The sequence below is a fragment of the Aedes aegypti genome, chromosome 2 (assembly GCF_002204515.2).
Source record: "Aedes aegypti strain LVP_AGWG chromosome 2, AaegL5.0 Primary Assembly, whole genome shotgun sequence".
In the NCBI taxonomy this organism is placed as follows: domain Eukaryota; kingdom Metazoa; phylum Arthropoda; class Insecta; order Diptera; family Culicidae; genus Aedes; species Aedes aegypti.
In genome coordinates this window covers 231,079,354-231,106,087 of record NC_035108.1, presented here as the reverse complement: position 1 = coordinate 231,106,087, position 26,734 = coordinate 231,079,354, and the positions used below count along the sequence as shown (strand labels likewise).

Here is a 26,734-nt window from a genome sequence, read left to right as displayed (position 1 = left end):
ATATTGTATTCCATCAAAGTTTGATTTTTTTTCTGAGTGTTCAAGTTTGTAGAAACATACCTTCTAAATATTCGTACTTCAAAAATATTTCTGTTCGAATATTTTTAATATTTTCTCTTAAAATTATATTTTTCAACAACTTAAAAATTGTTGAATAGGATTTCATCAGTTTTTCATAGATTAAACTTCTAGTAATCTTTGACATGCAGCTAAAACTATAAATCAAGAAGCTGTGATACATGTCTCCAAACTTGACAGTTTTGTACGGAAATCAGCTATAGGTTACTTTATTCTTGCCAGTAATGTAATTTTAAAACCAATCGAGCAACTTTGGTTTTCTATCGGTATTCTGAGCAATCATGATGCAGACACTATTGTGTAGGTCTAGGTTAAAGTGACCATATATGTCCCGCGAAACGCGGGACGCCCTGTCAGATCTCGTTCCCAATCAAACATTTTCCGTGTTTGATATGTATTGTACAATCATTATAGGTCTAAAACATGATCTCAATGCTTTTCTCAGTCAAATTAATAGATTTGACGTTGTAATATTAATTTGAAAATTGCGCTGTCCCGCGAAACGCGGGACGTCTGGTCACTTTAGTCTAGGTGGTAAGGATCATAATAAAAAAGCAGCTTGAAAAGCAATAAAAAATTTACAAAAATTGGTCGGGATCATGAGCTAGAGTCTACTGGAATATGACTAAACGTACATACACATTAGTATCACGCCCTGTCAGATCTCGTTCCCAATCAAACATTTTCCGTGTTTGATATGTATTGTACAATCATTATAGGTCTAAAACATGATCTCAATGCTTTTCTCAGTCAAATTAATAGATTTGACGTTGTAATATTAATTTGAAAATTGCGCTGTCCCGCGAAACGCGGGACGTCTGGTCACTTTAGTCTAGGTGGTAAGGATCATAATAAAAAAGCAGCTTGAAAAGCAATAAAAAATTTACAAAAATTGGTCGGGATCATGAGCTAGAGTCTACTGGAATATGACTAAACGTACATACACATTAGTATCACGCAGGGATGGGGTGCTACTCAAATCTCTTTCGGTGATACACGCGCTGCTGCGAGATAGCACCCAAAATTCGAAAGAGACGTGCTGGAGTATTTTTTTCTGGACTGCACCCTGGCAGTGCTGACTCGCAATGTGTTTTGGGATGCATGGTATCGAGTTGTCTCATTTTCACTCTTTGCGTTCCCTACACGCGTAAACAAATTCACTTGAATTCATTTAATGAATATGTGCCTGTCAAAACCCTTAAACACGTTGTACATAATTCGTCACCACATTATGTTTCTGACTTTGCCAAATATGTCAAGATCCACAACTATAAATTTTTGCAAAGCACATATTAAGCTTGCCCGCTTTCAAAGCATACTTTGTTGAAAATATTCTAGAGTGGATTTTGGGCTTTCAAGAAAGAGACTGAAAGAGTAGAGATTGAGCTTTGCATTGTCTCGCACAAAAACAATTTGTCTCCTGCGCCTTGCTTTGAGTTTACTCGCAAATAATGGGAGACGCACAATCAATTTCTGAGTGGCACGCATGTTTTTGGCACTGCACTGAGTTTTCAGACATTCTCTGGTATCACGTAGCGGCAAAACTGCTAGCTAAACTAGGGGTAAAGCACTATATTTTGAGCCACAATAATTCTGTGTCAATTTTCGGATTTCGGGTGTAGTTTATTGTTTAGACTGTTAGTCTGCAGTTACGAATATTTCCAAATATTTTGAACCCGCGACCAGGATTGGAATCCGCGACCGCACTATAGCTTCTGGGGTGATATTTAAGGTGAAACAACTTCAAAGAATGCACTGAAACTTCGAAGGCACAAATCTCGCGAAGAACGCATCCAACAACAGGATTTTGGCTTTGTGCACTAGTAGAAAGCTTAATGTAAGAAGATCAGTAACGTTTGCTAACTATTTCTCCAGTTTAGTGCCTTTAAAACGTGAGTAGGGGCACAAGTCGGCCATTGTGACGGCCATCTTTGGATTCCGAGATGTTTCACCTTAAGCCCTAGTGATCAAGTGTAAGGTAAATTTTTGTTTGCAGTTTCATAATTATGGGCCATTGAGCTGATAATAGATCATTTTTTTTGGAAGTATATACTTGGGGAAGTGGTGGTAAAATGAACAGGAGTGGTAAAATGAACACCGTGCCTTTTACCGAGAAAAAAACAAATTTCGATGAATTTTTATCATGCACGGACGATTTAGAGCATAAAGCGGAGTGTTCGAGTCGATACGTAGGTCAATTGAAGTGAAAACATCAACGAAAATTAATATTTTAGAAAATCACGTTTAAACGTTAGATCTGACGTAACTTTTAGCTAGGAAGACTTGAGGTTTTTCAGTGAGGTAAATATCGTTATGATATGATGTCAAACCTGATATCATTAGAATTCTTTTTGAATGGGCTACAATCATTAATAGATGCATTTTCGGTAAGGCAATAAAAAAAATCAGAAATATTTGTTTTGCTCACGTTTTTTGCATGATGTTCATTTTACCACCAACAGCTGTTCATTTTACCCACATAGTGCAGGTAAAATGAACATTTGCATCGTTTTTAGACAGCGATGAATATATGTGAATATTTAGTTATTTTAATCTGAATTCAAGTCGCTGCTATAGATTACATCCCTATTTTTGATGTTGTGCGATAGAACTATACAAATTCCTCGTTTTTCTATCAGAATCAAGAGGATTTCCTTAAGGTGTTCATTTTACCACCCCTTCCCCTACTTGATGTTGAAGGGACCATCGAATTAGGAAGGTACCGGTTAGGAGTCATTCAAAAATGGCGTCCACCATTTTGGAGAGGGGGTCTACAAAAATGTAACAGTGCATGCATTAGCTATTGGAAAAAGCGAGACAGATGATGGGAGGGGTTCTAAAAATCCTGAAAAACGGTGGACGTCATATTTGCATCTTCCCTTATTTAAAGGTTGGCCACAACAGTTAAAATCATGCTATCGAAACCAATAAAATCAGAATGAAAACCAATGATGAAACTAACAACAATGGAATTAGGATATGATATATATGTAATGCTAAAATATATAAAATTCCCACTCATTTTTGTTTCAATCGATAATTTATTTTCGGATTGTTAATATTGTTGTCTTCATTTGAACGACTTTGATCCCTGGGCGGATTCATCTCTAATATGATGGTTGATATATTATTAATCATTTCTAATCAATTTTAATTTTTATCAATAATCATACTCTTGAATTATATACATATAAAGTATAATATTGTTTGGCATTCATTAAAAGTCATGAAGAGTATTTTAATCATCACTCACCAAAATGTTAATGTCAATTATTAATCTTTAATTATTCGATAGAAATTTAAAGTTGACATGATACGTGAAAAAAATAATAAAATCCACAAACATGTTTCATATTTCACTGGACTTCATTTAAACGTTAATTGTGGGTACTATAAACAACAAACTCCTATACTTTTTCAGATGATGGCGTGGGTGATATCTGCGAGGAAGATTTTGACTTGGACAAAATACCAAACTATTTAGACAACTGTCCGAACAACTCGAAAATTTTTTCAACTGACTTCAGAACCTATCAGACCGTTGTACTCGATCCAGAAGGCGATTCACAGATCGATCCCAACTGGGTGATTTATAATAAAGGAGCCGAAATAGTACAAACGCAGAACAGCGATCCAGGATTAGCAGTGGGGTAAGTGCCTATTATATCATGTTTGGACTCATTTTACATCAAACTCTCGTTTATAGTTATGATGCTTTTGGCGGTGTTGATTTCGAGGGCACATTTTTCATTGATACGGAAATAGATGATGATTACGTTGGATTTATATTCAGTTATCAAGACAATCATAAATTTTACGCTGTTATGTGGAAGAAAAATATACAAACCTATTGGCAAGCGACACCTTTCCGTGCTTCTGCTGAACCTGGAATCCAATTGAAGCTGATAGATAGCAATACAGGTCCCGGTCAAATGTTAAGAAATAGTTTGTGGCACACGGGTGATACTAAGGATCAAGTAAAACTATTATGGAAAGATCCGCGGAATGTTGGCTGGAAAGAACGCACAGCTTACCGTTGGTTACTGCTACATCGTCCAAAAATAGGTTTGATTCGCCTAAGAGTGTTTGATGGCGAAAAAATGGTGGCTGACTCTGGTAACATCTATGATTCAACGTTGAAAGGTGGCCGTCTAGGAGTGTTTTGTTTCTCTCAAGAAATGATCATTTGGTCTGATTTGGTGTATAGGTGCAATGGTATGATATTGGTTTAATTGTAAAAAACTGAAATGTAACTATATTTTTTCTTTCATTCTAGATAATGTTCCTGAAGCGATTTACAGAGAATTGCCTCCACGTCTCCAGAAAGAAGTTCAGATTGACTACAAAACGTGATAGGATAATTGATAGATAATGAATAAGAATTTGCATAATTCAAATCAATAATTAATCTTACGATAAAAAAGATAAGCTAGAGAGAATAATGAATGTGCCGTTAATAAATGTTCATACCTTTGATTGAATATTGTTTTTTATTTGTATTATATTGTAATGGGGCTCAGGAGAACGATTGCTACGAGAAGGTAATGTTTGCGAGTGTGAATAGGGCTTTCGCTCGATAACGTACAGTGGCTCAATTTCATATTCGTACGGGACACTGTTTTCATATCAAGTTGGTATAAAACAATTAAATGGTGATTGGACTTCGGTATACTTTATCAATAACGAAGGGCATAGGTGTCATCTATTGTTTGGCAATGACAAACTGTGTTCATTTGCTTAAGTCTTTGGAATAATGAAAATGTATTGAGTTTGTGTCTGTTATTGACCCAATTCCATATTCGTACACCTAACAAAAAAGAAATATACATCACACAAAACTATTTTTTATTGAACTAGATAACTGCTCGAGTTCTTCGTTGTGTTGTTAAGATGTAGTAGACACATTCCAGCGTAACGCGACACCACGAGGAACCGACTTTCATTATCAAATTAGGCCTGTTCTCGGAAATATGCCTTGTGACTATGTGATTAAACAGGTTTTATATCTTGCATATTAAATGTACTTGATGTTGTGATATTCATTTTGAAACATAACACTGTATATATGGTAACTAAAAGCAGTTGCATTTCGTAACGCGACACCATCGCTGAAATGCACTTTTTTAAACATCACTCTATAATCGCCTATATCTGCTCTGCTATAATTTTTACAATCCGGGTTTGTTCTAGGCAATCCTTCTATATATTGATAAGAATCAGAGTGTGACTTCAAACTGGAAGGAAATATTGAATAATTGCAGAAATCATTGATTTCATTTTATGAGCGCCGCGTTACGTTTATCTTCCAACAGGGTTCTGCAAATGGTGTCGCGTTACGCAAAAAGCATTTTTTATTTTTATTGATAAAATCGGTAATGTTGCATTCAGGTTTCAGAAAAAATGTATATCTAGTATTGTTATTTGTTTAATACATTCGACATTCTGCCTCACAGTGGGGTAATTTGATCCGACACTGGTTAAAATCAATTTAATGTTTCTGTGAAACCTTTTGAGAATATCGTGGTTTGTAAAAGCGTAGATGGCGCTTGTGGTCACCATATAAATTTGACTAAATTCTTTGCAATAATATTTAGATATTTCTGTGATTTTTTAAGAATGTTTCCGATACAGTGCTTTCGGATGGCGGTACGAATAATCATGAGCTTTGATACATGTTAGAATGATTGAATTTGATTGTAAAATAAAATTATGTAAACCTTTCAACGATGTACTTTTAAAAGTATGCTTTCGGCAAAGTCGACAAGCAGACGTTTATGGTTGTCGGAACTACCCGAAATTCAATAACACAGTGGAGTTAATGGATCTGATAAATGGGTAAAATTATTAAAAAGATTCAATAAATTATTTTAAGAATATTGTTTCAGAAATAGACGACCATAAAAGCTTCCTAATGATAGGACGAATTAATTGGGTTAATTTTTTAACCGTTCCTGTGATCTTTTTTGAAGATGATGAAAATATCCGATGTATAATCGATTTTTATAATCTGCTGGTTAAGACATAGCGTGTGCAGGTGTTTATGATTTACTAATGGTGGTCTGAAGGATACAGAATTTTGTGGCACAGGGGTGTAATTGAACCAGATATTGGGCCAATAAAATTTTAACGTAGCCATGGATTATTTTCAGGATCATGTTTTAGAAAAATTGTTAAGGACGTTTATGGTCTCAAAATTGTGATCTGAATATCATGGAATTCTGCCGCACAGAAGAGTTATTAAATCAGATTATTAGGCGAAACTGTGAATACATTTTAACTCATAAAATTCAGTTCCTCAATTACACTGTTCGACAAAAAAAGTCGATCTGAATGCACAGAGACCGGACACCCCGGGCTTGAAAGTATAAAAATAAACAAAAATAATGGCGTTTTCAGAATGTTCGTGTCTGCCCCAGGTCATTTTTAAAATATACATGAACTTTTTGCATTTTTTTATTTCAAAATCTAATCTAATCAATTAACCGACACAGTGTTTTATATTCAGGACAGCGGAATTCATGTGCCATATAATGTTTTCAACTTTAAATACAATATGAAGAGTTGTAATAAGATTTGTAGGGAGCCCTCCCCCCTTTTTTGTACCCTCCCCATTTTTAAAGTATCGCAAATGATGGAATATTTGATATACAGGGGGTTGTCAAAATAAGTGGGACTTGCAAAAATTGGGCCAACTTTGGAATGCTGTAACTTTGACAAAAATTGACCGATTTCAAATCTTTAAGAAGTAATGGATGGGTCAACTAATCTTGTTTTGAGGTGCATCCACGGAGATGAACTATGACCACCGGATACCGGTGATTATCCGGATTTCTGGAAGCATGTCTTATGCAGTAAAATTATGACGTGTTTTTAGCAAAGGTCTCGGCTAAAAAATCGAAATTTTACTACACATGAAGATAGAAGATCAAATTCTGAAGCGATTAATACGCCAAGTATTAGGATCGGTCCAGGAACAACCAAGATATGGCCATTTCCCCGGAATCGGTGCCGGTAGTGGATCCGAATTGGGATCAAACAATTTATTCACTCAAAATATGTCGCACAATATTGTTTTCTCCCTAGCTTAACATAAAATACCCTATTACAAATTGAAAATGAGTCTTGTACAGATTTGGCTATCATGGCGCCGCCAAGTGCCCCGGGGGAACCTTGCATAGGGGACATTTCGATTTTGACACCAAAGCATATCATGCGACGGCTCATTCTTCATGTCTTGTCGTAAATAGGGCAACTGTAGACTCAAAATGGATAGTTGACTACAGTGACTACTTCCGGGACCACCGGATGTTCCAGAGGGAACCGATAATTAGGGACAATTGAAATTGAACTCCAATACATATCGTGCGATGGCTCATTTTTCATGTCTCGTGCTAAATAAGGCTATTGTAGACCTAAAATGGATAATTGACTACAGTGGCCACTTTTGGGACCACCAGAATTTCCCGGAGGAACCTGTCGTTGGAGACATTTCTGTTTTTACACCAAAACATATCATGCGACGGCTCTTTCTTCATGCCTTGTCGTAAATAAAGTAACTGTAGACTCAAAATGGGAATTTAATTGAATTGGTCACTTTTGGGACCACCGGGTGTCCCCTAGGGAACCTATGATTGGGGACAATTGGAATTGAGCTCCAATACTCATCGTGCAACGGCTCAGTTAATTTTTCATGTCTCGTGCTAAATAGGGCTATTGTAGACCTTGAGTGGATATTTGACTACAGTGGCCACTTTTCGGACCACCGGAATTTCCCGGAGGAATCTGTCATTGGGGACATCACAGCCTCCCTCAGGGATATCCGGTGGTCACAAAAGTGGCCACTGTAGTCAAATATCCACTTTAGGTCTACAATAGCCCTATTTAGCACGAGACATGAAAAATGAACCGTCGCACGATATGTATTGGAGTTCAATTTCAATTGTCCCTAATTATCGGTTCCCTCTGGAACATCCGGTGGTCCCGGAAGTAGTCACTGTAGTCAACTATCCATTTTGAGTCTACAGTTGCCCTATTTACGACAAGACATGAAGAATGAGCCGTCGCATGATATGCTTTGGTGTCAAAATCGAAATGTCCCCTATGCAAGGTTCCCCCAGGGCACTTGGCGGCGCCATGAGTGGCCAAATCTGTACAAGACTCATTTTCAATTTGTAATATGGTATTTTATGTTAAGCTAGGGAGAAAACAATATTACGCGACATATTTTGAGTGAATAAATTGTTTGATCCCAATTCGGATCCACTACCGGCACCGATTCCGGCTAAAAACAGTTAATTTAAATAAATGGCTATATCTTGGTTGTTTCTGGACCGATCTTGATACTTGGCGCACCAATCGCCTCAGAATTTGATATTCTATCTTCATGTGTAGTAAAATTTCGATTTTTTAGCCGAGACCTTTGCTAAAAACACGTCATAATTTTACTGCATAAGACATGCTTCCAGAAATCCGGATAATCACCGGTATCCGGTGGTCATAGTTCATCTCCGTGGATGCACCTCAAAACAAGATTAGTTGACCCGTCCACTACTTCTTAAAGATTTGAAATCCGTCAATTTTTGTCAAAGTTACAGCATTCCAAAGTTGGCCCAATTTTTGCAAGTCCCACTTATTTTGACAACCCCCTGTATATCAAATATTCCATCATTTGCGATACTTTAAAAATGGGGAGGGTACAAAAAAGGGGGAGGGCTCCCTACAAATCTTATTACAACTCTTCATATTGTATTTAAAGTTGAAAACATTATATGGCACTTGAATTCCGCTGTCCTGAATATAAAACACTGTGTCGGTTTATTGATTGGATTAGATTTTTAAATAAAAAATGCAAAAAATTCAAGTATATTTTAAAAATGACCTGGGGCAGACACGAACATTCTGAAAACGCCATTATTATTGTTTATTTTTATACTTTCAAGCCCGGGGTGTCCGGTCTCTGTGCATTCAGATCGACTTTTTTTGTCGAACAGTGTTATTCAACCGATTGTTTGAGCTTTCATTGAAAGGAAATAGTTGTACCAGATTTAAGCGTTGACGCAATTCTTCTGAAACCTTCCACGTTTTTGTGAGAGATAAAAAGGGTTATGGACATAGTGGTTCCCTATTTCGCCATACGTGATTACTTTAATGTCTTCAAATTTTGAAAATGTTTGTGTGTAGTAGTAGTTAGATTCAACATATATGTTGATGTAAAAACATTCAAAAAGATTAAAAATGTGAAAGTTATTCAAATTTTACATATGGCCAAATAGGGAACCACTATGGCCATAACTAGTACACTTTCCCTATGTTTCTATTTTTCTTTTTTGCACAAAGCTAATCAAATAGCTCTGGTTTCAGATGTGGTTTTAAGAAGCGACCCAAATCTTATCAGAAAGGTGCCAGTCAGTGAAAAGATAGCCTCACACATGTTGGGGACTGCTTGGCTTCAATGGTAAACAACCTGGATCGCTGGAAAATCCGCAATATTCATAAAAATTATCAATTTATAAAATCATCCAATCAGGACTGCCCATGGAGCACTACAACTTCCTTTGGAAGATCCGCAAAACTGGTCGTAAAAATCATCCTAGACCACTGTGCGTTTTTTGAACACGTAAAAATCATAATTATAGAACATATAAAATTTGTAATACACGTATAATTGAGGGCCTTTCTTAGCCGAGTGGTTAGAGTCCGCGGCTACAAAGCAAAGTCATGCTGAAGGTGTCTGGGTTCGATTCCCGATCGGTCCAGGATCTTTTCGTAAAGGAAATTTCCTTGACTTCCCCGGGCATAGACTATAATCGTACCTGCCACAATAAGAACACTAAACTGAGAAGCAGGTTTTGTCCCAGTGAGGACGTAACGCCAGGAAAAAGAAGAAGAAGTATTGATCATCGAAGTTTATTGCAAAATTAATCAAATTCATTATTATACAACGTAAAGGAATAGATGTCAACATAGATAAATGTCTTGACAAGACATCCAGAAGATTAAAAAAAAAACTACGTGTCTAAGTTGATTTTTACGAGATGGCCATTTTTTTACGGTTGCTTAAGAGCTTTATAGTGGCCACCTATATCCAAGAACAATCCTAATCATCCGTTATGTTTAGTAATTGATTTCTGATATGTTTTGAAAAAAAGGCCTTCCAGAGGCCATTATTGTGACCAAATAGGACCATGAACAGTTGAAATAATCTATTGCGTTTTATTATAAGAAGTTCTGATGAGTTTGCAAAAAAAACTGTCTAGGATTATTTTCATGAATTGACCATTTTTACGGATATTCCGGATTATTCGCTGGAGAGCCACGTTGTTTACTATCGAAGCCAAGTATTCCAAAACATGTAAGAGACTATTCCTGCACTAAACGGCACCTGTCTGATAAGATTTGGGTCACTAGCCAACGAGTTCCTTAAAAACCAGAGCTACTTGATCAGATTTGAGTGAAAAACAAGAGAAAACAGACATACCCGCATTTTACAAAAACGGGGAGGGTTTTAGTGGGGTGGCACCAACGCTGAAAGCTAGTATAACTATTTCTATCTACTAAAAATCAAAAATTTCGAAAATCGGTTGTAGCATTGCTGAGAACGAGCATTTTGAAATTTGTAGTTTCATCCTGAAAATTTACGGTTAAAATTAACGTAACGCGACACCAAAACTTTGCACCTAGTGTAACTTTTCGAAGAATGGTCCGATTTTAAATCTTTTTTTATGGAAACACGTATCTTGCCGAGTAGGAAGAGAATCCAAAATATAAGAGTTCTATAAGAAGTATTTATTTTTCAATGTCAAAAATAAGGCAATTTTCGTAACGCGACACCATAATAATGTGACTATTTGAAAAAATATGTTTTCAAAGAACCAATAATTCGTTTGAAAAAATTAAACCCGCACATAACAATGTCATCTAATACCCTTCTAGTTCACGGATATGACAATCATATTACACTTGATAAACTATGATACAGGGCTTTTATAAAAAAGTTGTTTAATGTCTCAATTTCTCACCAATAAATTGTATAAACTTTATATAACTTTTCAGGTATGTTTTTCACTGTATTTTCAATCAAATTTATGTTTTTTATACAATTCAATACATTGTCTTTCATGTTCTGCATAGCTTTGGAAATATTTCAGAGTTTGATTTTTTGATATCTTGGCGTAGATGTGCGTGGAATGTGTCAGTAGAGTACATTTTGAAAATTTATAAGCGGACATATTTGAAACTTAAGTAAATTTAGGAAAAATACCACTTTTCCCATGTTTTATTTGCTAAAATATTCGGTAAGTCGAACAATTACTTATATATTTTTCAACATCACTTCCTTAAGAATGATTGCTGCAAATATCGCACAAGTTTCAAAAAATTTTAATCAGCTTTAGAGTAGCTAAGAGTGAATATCGACAACTTATACTTTTGGATCTTAGGTAATATAACGTTTATAACAAATCCAAGACCAAAAGTTTTAGCCAATTTCTCTCAGTTTTTCTTCTAAATCGATATACAGAATCTATAGTTAATGTTCCTATCAAAATATTGCGTAATTATTATTTTTAATTTACATTTTACTACCAAACATTATTATAGAGATTTATAGAATAAATATTATTGCCGTAACCGCAACACTAACGTTTTTAAAAATGATGAAAACAACAGGATATTTTCTAGTAAAATATATAAAAATGCTCTCTGCTCATTCAAGTTATTTTGTATTTTTCATAAAAATCAATAAATTGTAAAATAGGGTCCTATTTTCAATATAATTAAAATATTAATTCAAAGTTAATTGAAAATTGCGATAACATCAATTATGTGGAGGTATGTACAGCGTAGTTTAGGGTACTTTTCTATAAAACGAAGTTTGTAGTTCAAATTATTTTTACAGAAAAGGTCAAAATTAACCTTTATCTGTTGTTTAGAATGAAAATTTGGTTCACATTGATTAAACATATCATTTTAGAAGAGTTTTGAAGTTATAGTACAACAATTTTCTGAACCCAAAAGGGATATAATCTGTTTATGATTTCTGTAAACTGAATACATTTCAACTAAATTTGTATCAGAGCTCACGAATATAAATAATAGATTGGATCCAATGACAAAAATGAACGTTATTGTTCGAATTATTAGATTTTATATCGAAAATCATTGGAAAACTGCCATTTCTCATAATTTTACCTAAATTTCAAATATGTCAGCTAAAAAATTATCCAAATGTACTTCACTACATCTGAACATCATAATAAAGCACTTCAGCAATCAAACAGAGCTTTTAAATTTAGTTTTGAATGTTGTACGTTTGAATTTTGGTAGGTGTACGAAAATGGAATTGGGTGAATTTTAGACATACATTCAATACTTTTCCATGAAACCAAAGATAAATGTAAATGGAAACATTTTGTGATTGGCAAATAATAGATGACACCTATTACCTTCAATGTGGATAAAGTATTTTAAACTCAATACATCATTTAATAGTTTTTTAGTAACTTGATGTGAAAACAGTATCCTGTACGAATATGAAATTGGGCCACTGTAGCTAAGGCAACATTTTAGTGAGCGAATGCCGCTTGTTAGCCGTACAAAGCTGTTTTCATCGAAGGAAATACGATGTATTATTTTGATTGTCGATTTCTAGTAGAAAAATAAGTAAATTTGACGTCCCGACAGCAAAAATAAAAACTTCATCAGCATTAAATAGTAAGCTGAGTATGTAAAGCCAACGTACTGAAAAGAACATCCAACATTAATAACAAAGCAATTAACATTATAATTATCGACACAAGCATCGAAAAGCTATGCAAATCCTGAACGATTAACCTAATGCAATGCGAAAGGGCCGTGGGCACTAGACAGATGCAAATTTTGAAATTTGTGCTCCCCTATGCTTAAACGATGTCAAATATACTAAAAATCATTCTCCCAAAATTTGAAGCGATTTGGAACAAATTTGCTTGTGCACACGCCATTTGAAGTTTACATGGAAATTACTATGAAAAAGGCAAACCTTTTGTGTTCAGTCCTCTAACTGCTCGTATTAACAATCTATGGTGAAGTGAACATACCCTTTCATGTGAAATCTTCCCAGCTACAACTCTGCCGAAGACCATGTTCTGGTGGGACGTAAGGATAATTTGTTATTATTGATAACAAAGTCTAAACCATGCTGAGATGATCATTCAATTACTTTCAGAGCAACACTGCTTTTTTGCTGTAGAACATAGTAGCCTGGACTACTTTGATCGATCTATTCTACCCTACAGGAGCAGCATTGTTGCCTGCCGGGCAGTTGGTTAAGCATGTAAAATGCATTCCCAGTTTATGATTATGAATAGCAATTTATCCTGACGTCCAATCAAAATGGGGTCTTCGGCAAAGCTGTAGCTGAAAGGATTCCACATGAGAAGATTGTGTTCACTTTACCATAAAATATTATGACAAAAAGATAGAGGGCTGAACACAAAAGGATGGCGTTTTCCATAGTAATCTCCATATAAACTTCAAATGGCCTGTGCACAGTCAAATTTCTTCCGATTCATTTCAAACTTTCGGTGGATGCTATTTACCATAATATAAGTTGTTTAAGCATAGGGGAGCCAAAATTTCAAAATTTGCATCACTCTAGTGGGCTCCTCTAAATTTGATGGCTATTTGCGCCCATGCATAAAACCTTTTTCTTACGCACAATTATGATATAACTAAAGATTACAAACAACCAAAATGTTTTTTTTTCTGGACCAGTATCAATTGTACATTTATCTAAGGTCGGTGTATCAATAGTCTCACAACTTCGAATAAATATTCGTTTAAACTCCAACAATGAAGCCAGCGGCACTATTTTTTCGTCATTCACGCTTTTGAGCGTGTTTTTTGGGGAAAATATGAAAACTATGAAATATCAATATTTTATGTGCTTTTGCCAGTAAGGAATATGTGGACCTATGATAGCACTGTTTCTAATTTCTGTTTTAAGTAGGACTAGTTTCACGGCATAGGCAAAACACAAATAAAAATATAAATCAACTTTTATATTTTTTCTTTGAAGAATGTAATTTTCGGTGGATGTAAAAAAGTTCATAAGCCTATTTGGTCTATCAGGATATTGAATTGAGAAATAAACTGAAGAGCACTCATCAAATAAAAGTAGGGTTGATTACCTATTTTTGGTAATAAGTTATTGGATGTAGTTAAATATTCGGAGTAGGGTTGTATGTGATCATGACGTGGCTGATCGTTGAAATGTGTCCTGCGGAGGATGAAAAGGAAAAGTTGAGGCTACAATAGATTTGTTACAAATCAAAACTATTAGTTTCAAAATACTGAGCAAAATCTTCAAATCTATGGTGCAAAGCAAAATGTTTATTAGTTGAACATCATTTCTCAGTCTTTATTGGTTTTTGCTGTCATATGGTAATTCATAAGTAGCGTATTTTTGGTTGTTCTTGTTTCCGACAAATGAAAATTCTGTCATGAGCGTCGCACATCCATATAAAATTATCAGCACAATCGTTGTACATTCCATGATAACAAAATGTGAAATTGAAGAACCTATTTCAAGCCATGAACCTTTGTTTTTGATCAAATAGAAGAAATGCAGACACATCAAGTCACATACGACGAATATAAGCAGGAAAAGTGTTTGCGCCTTCACCTGAAAAAAATAATGATATATGAGTACTTCGACCTAAGACTGTTTTTTTTTAAGTATTGAATTAGTTTATAGTTAAATAAAACAAAAATAATCAAAAAAAATGAGTATTATAAAAAAAGCTGAACAAAGTGAATCTATATTACCATCAGTGCACCAGTATCCGCTCATGCCCCTATTTCCGCTCACTTGTGTAAACATTGATTTTTCGTGTCAAAAACCAATATTTTTCGCACGGATATATTCTAACAATATTAACAACTTTCAAATGAAGTCGTCTGACATCACTTTCATGTGATAAAATAATTCTTTATATTAAGAACACAAGACCTAATGGGCGTTTATTGGATCACTAGGTGTTTTTGTGTGTTCCAATAACCGCTCATGCAAAAAAATAAACAAAATTTTAAAGAAATGTCGATTTTAGTATACAGCCTTCTTTATTGCAGTAGTAGCTATGGTTTGACCATAAAAATATCAGGATAAATAACAAAATTCAAAATAATGGATTTTTTAGTAAGTTCGTCATGAAATCTGTTTACCGTGAGCGGAAATAGGAACACTTAGAAGCAGTAACAAATACAATTAAATCATTTTTTTATATAAGTTTTTCATATTCTTTTTATTTTGCCGCTGATTACCTATACTTGGAGCTACATTGTGGCATAAAAATAGTATTGATCGACACAATAGTTATTTTATACTAAACATGTGAACACATAACTTCCCTTAAATGAGCGGAATCTGGTGCGCTGATGGTACTATCCCGAATAAAAGTAGCTCGAATGCACCATTACCCGAATGCCACGTGTCCGAACCAGACAATCAGATGTCACATAACAATTTACGTTAAAAGTAGTTTATTTACACAAATTGCATCACTTCCGTACTACACGGTTGATAAAATCATTTGATGTATGCATAAAACACTACATCATTTGTACATTTTGTTTCTGCCAATCGAACAAAACAGTTTGAGAGTGCTTGAATGGATCGGTATTATAGTCGTAGCGATATTAAAATCAACGAAAAATTAGAAATAAATCGCATTAAGGTACCGCAGGGCAAGTGAGAAATGGAATGAGTGAAAATAACTTGTAGGATAAGTGATCCGTTAATTGTGAGTGTTCCTATAGTTGCGTTAGTGTCATTTATACTGAATTCATTGAATTAGCTACAGAGCCGACACTGCTAACCGACGTAGTTTATACATGAAATATTTGAAAACATGGTTTAAATTGCTTGAAAATTGACGAAATATAACCAAAACTGCTAAAACTCTTCTCATTTGTAGCAATAGCTGCGGTTAGGGGTCATACACAAATTATGCCACGCTCCAAGCTGTGGGAAGTGGGTTAGGTATAGCTTAACAAGCCTTACACATTTTTTAAAGGACTCATACATACTGTGGGAAGTGGGTTAGGTATAGCTTAACAAGCCTTACACATTTTTAGAGGACTCATACAAAAAGCCCCCGGGGGGAGGCTAGGTTTGTCGAAAAAGTCAAAGTTTAGCGTGACATAATTTGCGTACCATCCCTAAAGTGTTCCTATAATAGAGGATCACATAAGAAAACAATGGCAACTATAGGAACAAATTAAAAAAGTAGCACAACTAAAGGAACAATGTACCAATAGTGGAGGTATTATTTTTCACTGCCATGCTGATGGTTACCGCGATGAAATTATTTTCCTCTTTAAGTAAATGGCCGTTACCTCCCGAAACATCAAAATATTTACATCAATTGCCTTTCTTGAGTTTTTAGCGATGAAATCTCGCAAACCTTGTGGTTTTGTCCTAAAAGTAATTGGTAATCAGCTCTGTGTAGCTCTTTGTTTCTAAGCAAATGAATGGACCAAGACCAAAACTATTATCACTTAGAGATAGAGGAGGACCTTCTCTTCATCGTGAAGTTGTTGAATAACATATCGTTTGTTCAACAACAACAAGCTACACGCTTGGTTGCCAATGGCTTTTAGGGCGAGAACACAAGTTATGCAAGAAATGAAGTTGCATCGTGCTTAGTACCTCCACTATTGGAAAATTTACCCTATTTTTTACTGAATGTGCAAGTTAGCCTTTATTAGTCAAAAATTTCATAACGCTAAAAATGGCCATGGCCCTCGTAACACTTTTTGTACGCTTGAGCTGTAACATCTGGACACTCATCCACCTTCTTTAGCGTTATGAAATTTGTGAATGGGCTTTTCAAACCCACGCTTAAACCTTTGAGGCCGTTTAGGACATTTCGATAGGTAACAAAGTCCTGAGATTTTAAAACCATATTGCATAATAGAGCGAAAGATTGTTAGCCTGTCAACTATTACTCCGTAACCATTTGATGGCGTGCAATCCTATTTTGATATTTTTGATGAAAGAGCATTGCGGTTGTGTCTATTTCGAACGTCCGATTTAAAGAAAGGGGCGATCCATTAATCACGTAAGACAATTTTGGCAATTTTCAGATCCCCCCGCCCCCCACGATAAGATTTTTTGTATGAAAAATTAATATGTTCTGTATGACGCGTAAGAAATCTCAATACCCCCTCCTCCTATAACCCCTTACGTAATTAATGGACCACCCGAAAGACGTGGGTTGAAAAGTTTCAATACAAAAAAGCGCACGGAATTCCCGTGGAATGTCGATGTAAAGCTAGTTTTGAACATAAAAAATGAGGTATAGGTCTGTCCACCCCAGGAAGGATCTTAAATACTTTATTGAAGCCTCCGTTCCCATGAGGATTAATCAGAGGACTGACACGACTGTCATCCTGCATTCATTTCGGCTCTTCCTCACATCGTTTTTGGTGCTTTGCGTTTTGGTACCCACTTTCTGGCCGATTTGCCCTAACCTGCTCCTGATTTTCGAGTAGTCGGCTCATGTGCTGCTAGTGCTAGTTTCTGGCAATTAAATATATTACGTTAAAGACGGATTTCACGCCAACTCGACACGCGATTGGCAGCACCCCTTCAGAATTCAATAAAACTTTCTGGATGTCAAAAGTATGTAAAACTAAGATACTTTGCATATTTTGTTTTTTCAAAATCGATCTAGACTAACATTTGGAAAGGGTCAAAGTTTTTTTTACTTTTTTTTATAAACCTGTATAACTCGAAAACCTACAAAAAAGTGTTGTATGGGGAACTGTCGTGAAATTTCCTGAAGTTTTAGAGAAAAATATTGAAAAAATAAAAACACATTTTCTACACTGAAAAAAAAAATTATTCAAAACTTTAAAGTCGATTTAAAAAAAACGGCCACTTCAGATTTTGATCATCCTTAAGCAAAAAGTTTGGTAATTAAATTTACTAAAAGTCGTCCATACATTGCAAATTGGGCATATTTTAGAGAAAAAAGTTTTTCTAACATCGAATTTTTTAAGTCCCAAAGTTTTTTTATTTTATTTTTATTTCGCTTTAAATAGTCTAGTATGATCATATTTTCAAGTGATAAATGAGTTTTAATCACAAAATAGATTTTATTTGTTTTATTGGGAGTAGTTAAATTTACTAAAAGTCGTCCATACATTGCAAATTGGGCATATTTTAGAGAAAAAAGTTTTTCTAACATCGAATTTTTTAAGTCCCAAAGTTTTTTTTTACTTTTTTTATAGACCCGAATAACTCGAAAACGGTAAGACCTACAAAAAAGTGTTGTATGGGGAACTGTCGTGAAATTTCATGAAGTTTTAGAGAAAAATATTGAAAAAATAAAAACACATTTTCTACACTGAAAAAAAAAAAAATATTCAAAACTTTAAAGTCGATTTAAAAAAAACGGCCATTTCAGATTTTGATCATCCTTAAGCAAAAAGTTTGGTAATTAAATTTACTAAAAGTCGTCCATACATTGCAAATTGGGCATATTTTAGAGAAAAAAGTTTTTCTAACATCGATTTTTTTAAGTCCCAAAGTTTTTTTTTTACTTTTTTATAAACCCGTATAACTCAAAAAAAAAGAGGGGCCCAGATAGCCGTAGCGGTAAACGCGCAGCTATTCAGCATGACCATGCTGAGGGTCGTGGGTTCGAATCCCGCTGGTCGAGGATCTTTTCGTAAAGGAAATTTTCTCGATTCCAAGGGCATAGAGTATCATCGTACCTGCCACACGATATACACATGCAAAAATGGTCAATCGGCAAAGAAAGCTCTCAGTTAATAACTGTGGAAGTGCTCATAAGAACACTGACTCTGAGAAGCAGGCTTTGTCCCAGTTGGGACGTAACGCCAGAAAGAAGAAGAAGAATTCAAAAAAAGGGTAAGACCTACAAAAAAGTGTTGTATGGGGGGCTATCGTGAAATTTCCTGAAGTTTTAGAAAAAAATATTTAAAAAATAAAAACACATTTTCTACACTGAAAAAAAATATTCAAAACTTTAAAGTCGATTTAAGATCAATTGAATTGAATTTAAAAAAAAACTGTATAATTCCGTTTTATTTCTTTTAACTACTCCCAATAAAACAAATAAAATCTATTTTGTGATTAAAACTCATTTATCACTTGAAAATATGATCATACTAGACTATTTAAAGCGAAATAAAAATAAAATAAAAAATCTTTTTGGACTTAAAAAATTCGAAGTTAGAAAAACTTTTTTCTCTAAAATATGCCCAATTTGCAATGTATGGACGACTTTTAGTAAATTTAATTACCAAACTTTTTGCTTAAGGATGATCAAAATCTGAAATGGCCGATTTTTTAAAGTCGACTTTAAAGTCTTGAATATTTTTTTTTTAGTGTAGAAAATGTGTTTTTATTTTTTCAATATTTTTTTTCTAAAACTTCAGGAAATTTCACGACAGTCCCCCATACAACACTTTTTTTTAGGTCTTACCGTTTTCGAGTTATACGGGATTATAAAAAAAGTAAAAATAAAACTTTGACACTTAAAAAATTCCATGTTAGAAAAACTTTTTTCCCTAAAATATGCCCAATTTGCAATGTATGGACGACTTTTAGTAAATTTAATTACGAAACTTTTTGCTTAAGGATGATCAAAATCTGAAGTGGCCGTTTTTTTTAAATCGACTTTAAAGTTTTCAATAATTTTTTTTCAGTGTAGAAAATGTGTTTTTATTTTTTCAATATTTTTCTCTAAAACTTCAGGAAATAGCACGACAGTCCCCCATACAACACTTTTTTGTAGGTCTTACCGTTTTCGAGTTATACGGGTTTATAAAAAAAAGTAAAAAAAACTTTGATCCTTTCCAAATGTTAGTCTAGATCGATTTTGAAAAAACAAAGTATGTAAAGTATCTTAGTTTCACATAGTCTTCACACCCAGAAAGTTTCATTGAATTCTGAAGGGGTGCTGCCAATCCCTTTGTCGAGTTGGCGTGAAATCCGTCTAAATCGTCGTATTTGATGACGCTTTTCCTCTTTTCAACATTTCGTTGAATGTTTTACGCATCAGTGATTATCATTGATGTCTTCTATCCAAAAAAATCATATGTTTTTGCAGCCCAAAGAGAATCAAAACAAAGACACTGGACGCCATGTTTAATCAATGTTGGGTAGCTAATAATTGGCTCATTTCACCCCTGGGATTTATACGACTTTTTTGACAACAAATTACGAGTGGTAGGAATTATACAACACAGAAATGCAATTGCTGTTCCATGATGTATATTTTCAAAATCTTTTTCTGTATTTCTTGCTTCAGTTAAAAAATAATTTCAGCACCACTTTAGAATTTGAAGAACCTCAACTACACGATTTTCTCTACCCACTTGCCCTACGGAAAATATATAGGAAAAATCAACCAAAATCTATTGCTATTAAAATTGATGAATTGTAGTTCAAAAATATACGACGAAGTTTGGACTTATTGAAATTTTGTTTATTATTTGAGAAAAAAATGATATTTTTCATTGTGCAAAAAATAAGAGTACTTTTGGAATGGAACTTTTTGTTATATTTTTGGATGGAGCTTTTTGCTATACAGTCAAACTTCCATGAGTCGATATCTGAATGGACCAATATCGAGTAATGGAACAGAAATGTCTTGGAAAGCAGTTTGAAGAGGTAATCATAGTAACCATGAAATTTTGATTTTTGTTAGTTACTTGAGTCGATATCGAGTCATAGAACATTGACTCATTGAGATTTGACTGTATTCACACAGCGAAATGGGCTATCGAAGTTCATATATTTTTGCCTTATGAACGATGGATCGATTATAGCAGTGATCACCAAACTGCGGCCCGCGGGCCGCATGCGGCCTTCGAGAGCATTTTGTGCGGCCCGTGAACGGATTGAATGTTAATGTCAAGTGACCCCCAAGTATTATGGATACGGCAGAAATAAAGACAAACATCTTTTACATTTTTTTTTAATATCCAAGTGTCGCTACTAATATTTGAATAGTGCGCTGTGTTCATAAACATCGTAAGAATGCAGAATCGCCACACATAAAACTGATTTCAAAAAACGTATCGTTTTAGCATCACCCCACGGTAAAAAATAGGCACCATGCTATGCATAGTTCTGCACTTGGATTTGCACTACTGTTGAATCTTGACAAAATCAAAGTAACAGCACTTGAATTCAACGTTGCATGTTTTGATTTGAAATAAAAAAAAGTTAAAATAAACATTTCCGCCTGACCCAGATTTGAACCACCAACCTTCGGAGTGCAAATCTAGTGTCTTACCTCGACACCAACTTGCATCTGTTGAAAGGGATTGAATTGATCTCAATCACTTTCTACAACGAGCTGTCAATGATTGCTCTCATACAAAAGACATGATGTTCAAAATCAACGACTTTTCACTTCAGAGTCTAGTTCTAGAGATAGTAGAGCAAATCCAAAGTTGAAACTCTTCAAATCATGGTGATTGGTGTTTTGAATTGAGTCAAGTGATCAATCTATTCAATCGAACGTGCTGATTTTTTACTGTGCCCATTTCAAGGCAGGCGTATATGGTATACACAGGGCACATAACATATGTGGAACTTACAAGTGAAAGCGAGTGAAATACTGTACCCACTTCCAGCTGCCGGCAAGTGGTATATCCAGTATAAAAGACACCGAACTGTCATTGCCAATGGTAAACAAAAACCGTATGACTCGAGGAGTAGACCAGTTGCTGCAAAGATTGCAGACATTGAGATCGGTGAACTTCGACAACGTTGAGAATCAATGTCTGAAAACAAAACTCATTTATTTTTTTCATAAAATGTAAATGTTTTCTGTCATCCTTTCCAATATTCATGTTACATAACCACAGAATGTGATTTTTCGAAAATCGTATTTCCTATTTTGAAAGTTCCTCTTTCATTACGTGAAAAAGATTATATTTTCCAAAATCCTTCCATTCACATAAAAATAAACTTATGCTAGTAAAAACATAGATACATTGACCCAACTATGTCGGGTGGCATGAATTTAATTCCAAATTTGGTTCAAAAATACTTATTTCCATTTCCTTTGTTGCCGCTCTGGATATATGTTATCTTTGGTTCGCTTCAATACTACGCCGATTTATGTATTGGTGGTGTAACTGTTTTGACATTTCGATGTCCTTATACCAGCATGCAAATATTAAAGTGGGTGCCACTTTTTGAGCTCGAGTTCCACTTATGTTATGTGCACAGGGCCTATCGATAGCAAGGTCCTTGGTTTGAATCCAGGTTTCCCCGAATGTTATTTTTGTTTCCAAATTTTGGTTTCATATTTATACGTTTCAACCTGATTTATTGTGGCGAATTTTTATAAGGGGTTTCTATATACTTCTATAATCCATTTTCCTGAGTGTTTCTAGCGAGTTTAATGTGCTTTTACATTGCCAGTTCTTGGGATTTTCCATTAGTGAGACTATTAATTTAGTGACTGCAGCCGTAACTACCGTGTACGCACCTAACTTTGCGCAGCTCCAAACTTTGCGCATTTTTAACAAGCATGAAGAAATAATAATTAATCAATGATTTTTTCAACAATTCTGTTTCAGCAACATGTTCGTTTATGTGAAATAAGTATTTGACATACATTTGTTTACTAAGAAACCCTTGTTAATGTTAGTAAATAACCAAAAAATCTTATCGTCACACGTATAAACCTAAACTTTTACACCGTCTTAACACAAGCGCTAAGGAGTGGCTCTGCCAAAAATCAACATTTTTCTGAACAAAACTGTGTTGTGAGAAGTATATTTGCGGTGTATTTGCGAAAAAGGTAATATTCTAGTAATTTCATTAATTTTCCATACAATATGTCGAATTTTTATTTGAAAAAAAAAGCGATGCGCAATGTTAGGACCCATTTTTTACATGAGGGTCTTAATTTTTGCGCACTTCTAGCAATTCAAAATGACACGTAAATACATGTACGTTATTGCAAATGATAAAAACTGTCGATCTTACCAGGAATGGTCACTCAATCTATAAGGCAGCGGCTATATATAATATTCCTTAAAGCACCTTTTGTATGAAGCTGAAGGCAAGGTGTGCATCGAAAAATCTCGGAAAACCCACTGTATTGACGCAGAAGGAGACTTTTACTGTAAACATGGAACATGGATAGCGGTTGGCTTCCCAGTTGACGAACAATGATTCACGACGAACAATGAGCCCGTTCAATTATGGAATATCCGGTACGTATGGCAATATAAAATAATGAATGGCTAATGATCAACGATACATCTCCCGAACTAATTGATGCTCCCTATGGATTCGAGTGGAAAAAAAGGGTCCGTCCATTAAGAGACAGCCCCTAAGCAACCTGCAGCATGAAATACTAAGGCAGCATCCATTTATTACGTAACGCTAAAATTTGAATTTTTTTACACCCTACCCCCCCCCCCTCCGTAACGCTTTTTGTATGAAAAATTTCAAATTTTCGTATGAGCCGTAACGCTTGGGCCTACTCCCCCCCTCTCCCTAGAGCGTTACGTAATTTGTGGATGCCGCCTAATGGACAGTACTGCAAACGAGAAAACTATCGAGCATAGCTCGCCTGAGCTTCAGTTGAAGCACATCACTGCTAAAGACTCTAATAAAAAATGAAGCACAGAGTAAATCACTATTCGTGGCCACTCTATGTTTGGGGTGGATAAACAAATTATATTGAAATTCGCGGAAAAACTGATGAAACTCATATTAGTTGTACCCTTTTTATTTAATACAAAACCAGTAAAAAAGTAACATTATTTGGAGCTAACGAGCATTTTAAAGCATGCGCAAAGTTAGGAACAATTCAGATTTTGTGCGCAATGTTAGGCTTTGTGTATCATTGTATCACCTTTTGCATTTTTTATTTTTTTATGAATTATTTTTATTCTTTTTAAATCATGTGTTCTACTGAAGGGTTAAAAGTCTATCGTTGGAAGTAGTTTGAATAAAAAAATACATATTTTAGCCTTATTTGAAGCAAAAATAGGATGATAATTTCTTAACTGCGCAAAGTTTGGTGCGTACACGGTAAGCATAAAATTGTGAATGCTTGATGCAATATTTTTTATAGTGCACCACTGACTTTCAAGGAAGTGTGGCATTCTGGGAACTGGTTTTCGGGGTAATTTTATTCGGGATAATGGCACGAAGTGATGTTTCATTCGAATAAATGTTGCATCGGGGTAATGGTTTTCGGTAAAGTGTTACCGTGTGTGGACCCCGATTTCCTCGGTTTTAAATACCAATAATAAACATAAACTCAATACGTTCATAAATTACCTTCGTAATGATCTGCAAAGACTTTAAACAGCAAACGGCCACCAATATCGGTATCAGCAGCTTCATGATAATGAGACTGGCCATTAAAAAAGGAGAGAATGTCGATACCAGCAGCCTCACCCAGTTTGGATCGAAAGAACTAACAGTGGCCATATTTCCAGTTCCAAAAAACGAAACAAGAATGTAAAGTACCTAGAATAGATGCTAGTTATTAAAAAGAAAAAAAATGTGGAAGTACGAGATTATACATACAAAGGTTAATGCGCGGCGAAAATCTCCGAAATCAACTGGTTTGTTCTGTGTTATTTCATAAAGAAAGGACAGCTTCGTTATCTAAAAAATAAATTGGTGTTTGATATACATTGAGGCTGTCTATTTATGTTTAATGTTACCTTTTGGCTATATGTAGCAATCTCATTTTCTGCCAGCAGCCAGCTGAACATACTTACGGAAAATGCAAACAAAAATAATGGCTCGTAGGACAGTGACAAGATCATGAATGGCACAGCATAATTAATAGTAATGGCCATAAGTCGAATTACGATGGTGGTGGATGTGGTAAATGGAATTACGAAAGATATAACTGGAATGTATAAAATAAGATAAAATAAATCTTAAGAAATTAAATTTTTACTGAATCTAATACTATTTTTTTTTTTGAAAACAGCGATTACAGAAATGCCCAAAAGCTTTATCTCAATATCATTGCTAGGTTTTTTTTTTAATTCCGGGAACCCAATAATTCAATAAATCTTTAAGCTATTTAGAGGAATATCTATAAATAAATGATAATCGATTTTTGTGCTATATATACCATTTATTTCCACTAGAGTTTGTATCATTTGACAGGTAGAGTAAGGTGTGGCCTTCCTTAGCCGAGTGGTTAGAGTACGCGGCTACAAAGCACAGCCATGCTGAAGGTGTCTGGGTTCGATTCCCGGTCGGTCCAGGATCATTTCGTAAAGGAAATTTCCTTGACCTCCCTGGGCATAGAGTATTATCGTATCTGCCACACGATATACGAATGCGAAAATGGCAACTTTGGCAAAGAAAGCTCTCAGTTAATAACTGTGGAAGTGTCATAAGAACACTAAGCTCAGCAGCAGGCAAAAACCGTGCTGTTTTCGGAATCCGTGCAAATGTGTTTATTATTGTCAACCAAATACGTTTCGTTCGTACTATTTCTATTTAGGTTGCTTATACACGCAAAAAAATTGTTCGGTAGAAACTACCATTTTAGGGGGTTAACTTAAGCGCTCGCACCGGCAATTTTCAGCAGACCAGAAATGCGCTTGATTTTACCATGTCTGTAGTTGGAATCAGATTGTTGTAAATTATTTCTGTCAAATGTACCAGTAATGCGGTGGAGTTTATCGTAAACATAGTAAATTGGTCTGAAATTCCATGGTAGTTTTAAGAATGGGCGTAGTCTGCTAAAATAGTTATTTTTACCACAGATTTTTTTCCCGTGTAGGAAATGTAAACAAGAACAATGGTTCTTTCTACGTTCATGTTTTGAACTTCCAATTTTCAAGGGAATTTGAGACTCTTGGATTTTTTAGTTTGCTTGTTTTTTTTTTAGTTTGTTATAATAAGCCAATGAATTTAAAGGCATGACCAATCTCGCTAGTTAATCTATATGCTCTATGCATCTACACAAAGATGTGCTATTTCAAGCTTCCATTAAATTCTTGGTTGTCCTCGAAGATTCTCAGAAATTAAAACAGTAAAATTTATTTGGCCAAGGTTGGCTTATAGAGTATAGGTTAAAGGCCGGCATTCGTGTGGCATTTGGCGTCAACTAAAATAAAGTAGGTAATTAAAACAGAATTGAAAACGGAATTCAGTACTATACCATTTAATTCCGCTAGAGTTTATAGGCAGATACGCGTATTTAAACGTAATCGTAAGGCCGTCTTCAGTGTCATATGACTCTTAGGTCGAAATACGCGTATCTGTCAAACTACTGGAATTACATTGTATACCTTATACCTAATACCTAGTCGGTCTCTCACCTATTTATTTATAGGTATTCCACTAAACAGCTCGAAGATTTATTATCAAATAAATTATCTATTATTACACAAAACTTTTATATCACTGAATACTGAAGAAACACAAAGGTTAACCCTCTCTTTCCCATGGTAGCACAGGTGATCCACCGATTTTCAACGAACGCGGACTAAACCGAATTGGTACGAGTAGCTCAATAATAATTGAAATAAATTTATACGCTCATTTGTCTTATCAAACATCGAAATAAGCGACCTAAGGGTCAAACTATTGAAAAACAATCAACTAACTATTGAAAAACAATCTTTTTTTTTA

The 26,734-nt window shown here is 35.0% G+C and overlaps 2 protein-coding genes across 3 annotated transcripts in view; one reads left to right on the top strand and one right to left on the bottom strand.

Moving 5' to 3' along the window:
- Positions 1-4,559, top strand: part of LOC5569974 (cartilage oligomeric matrix protein) — a 34,745-nt gene extending 30,186 nt beyond the window's left edge. For both annotated transcript variants that reach the window (XM_021844350.1, XM_021844351.1), the window contains exons 16-18: positions 3,500-3,728; positions 3,785-4,293; positions 4,355-4,559. In XM_021844350.1, the coding sequence (XP_021700042.1) occupies positions 3,500-3,728; positions 3,785-4,293; positions 4,355-4,431 (815 nt within the window). In that variant the 3' untranslated portion in view covers positions 4,432-4,559. The remainder of the gene's footprint in view (positions 1-3,499; positions 3,729-3,784; positions 4,294-4,354) is intronic.
- A 9,888-nt stretch (positions 4,560-14,447) lies between these two features.
- Positions 14,448-26,734, bottom strand: part of LOC5569975 (GPI ethanolamine phosphate transferase 1) — a 45,000-nt gene continuing 32,713 nt past the window's right edge. Inside the window, exons 12-15 of the mRNA XM_001658809.2 lie at positions 24,799-24,989; positions 24,659-24,739; positions 24,407-24,598; positions 14,448-14,740 (exon numbers count right to left, since the gene is read on the bottom strand). Coding sequence (XP_001658859.2) covers positions 14,477-14,740; positions 24,407-24,598; positions 24,659-24,739; positions 24,799-24,989 — 728 coding nt within the window. The 3' untranslated portion in view covers positions 14,448-14,476. The remainder of the gene's footprint in view (positions 14,741-24,406; positions 24,599-24,658; positions 24,740-24,798; positions 24,990-26,734) is intronic.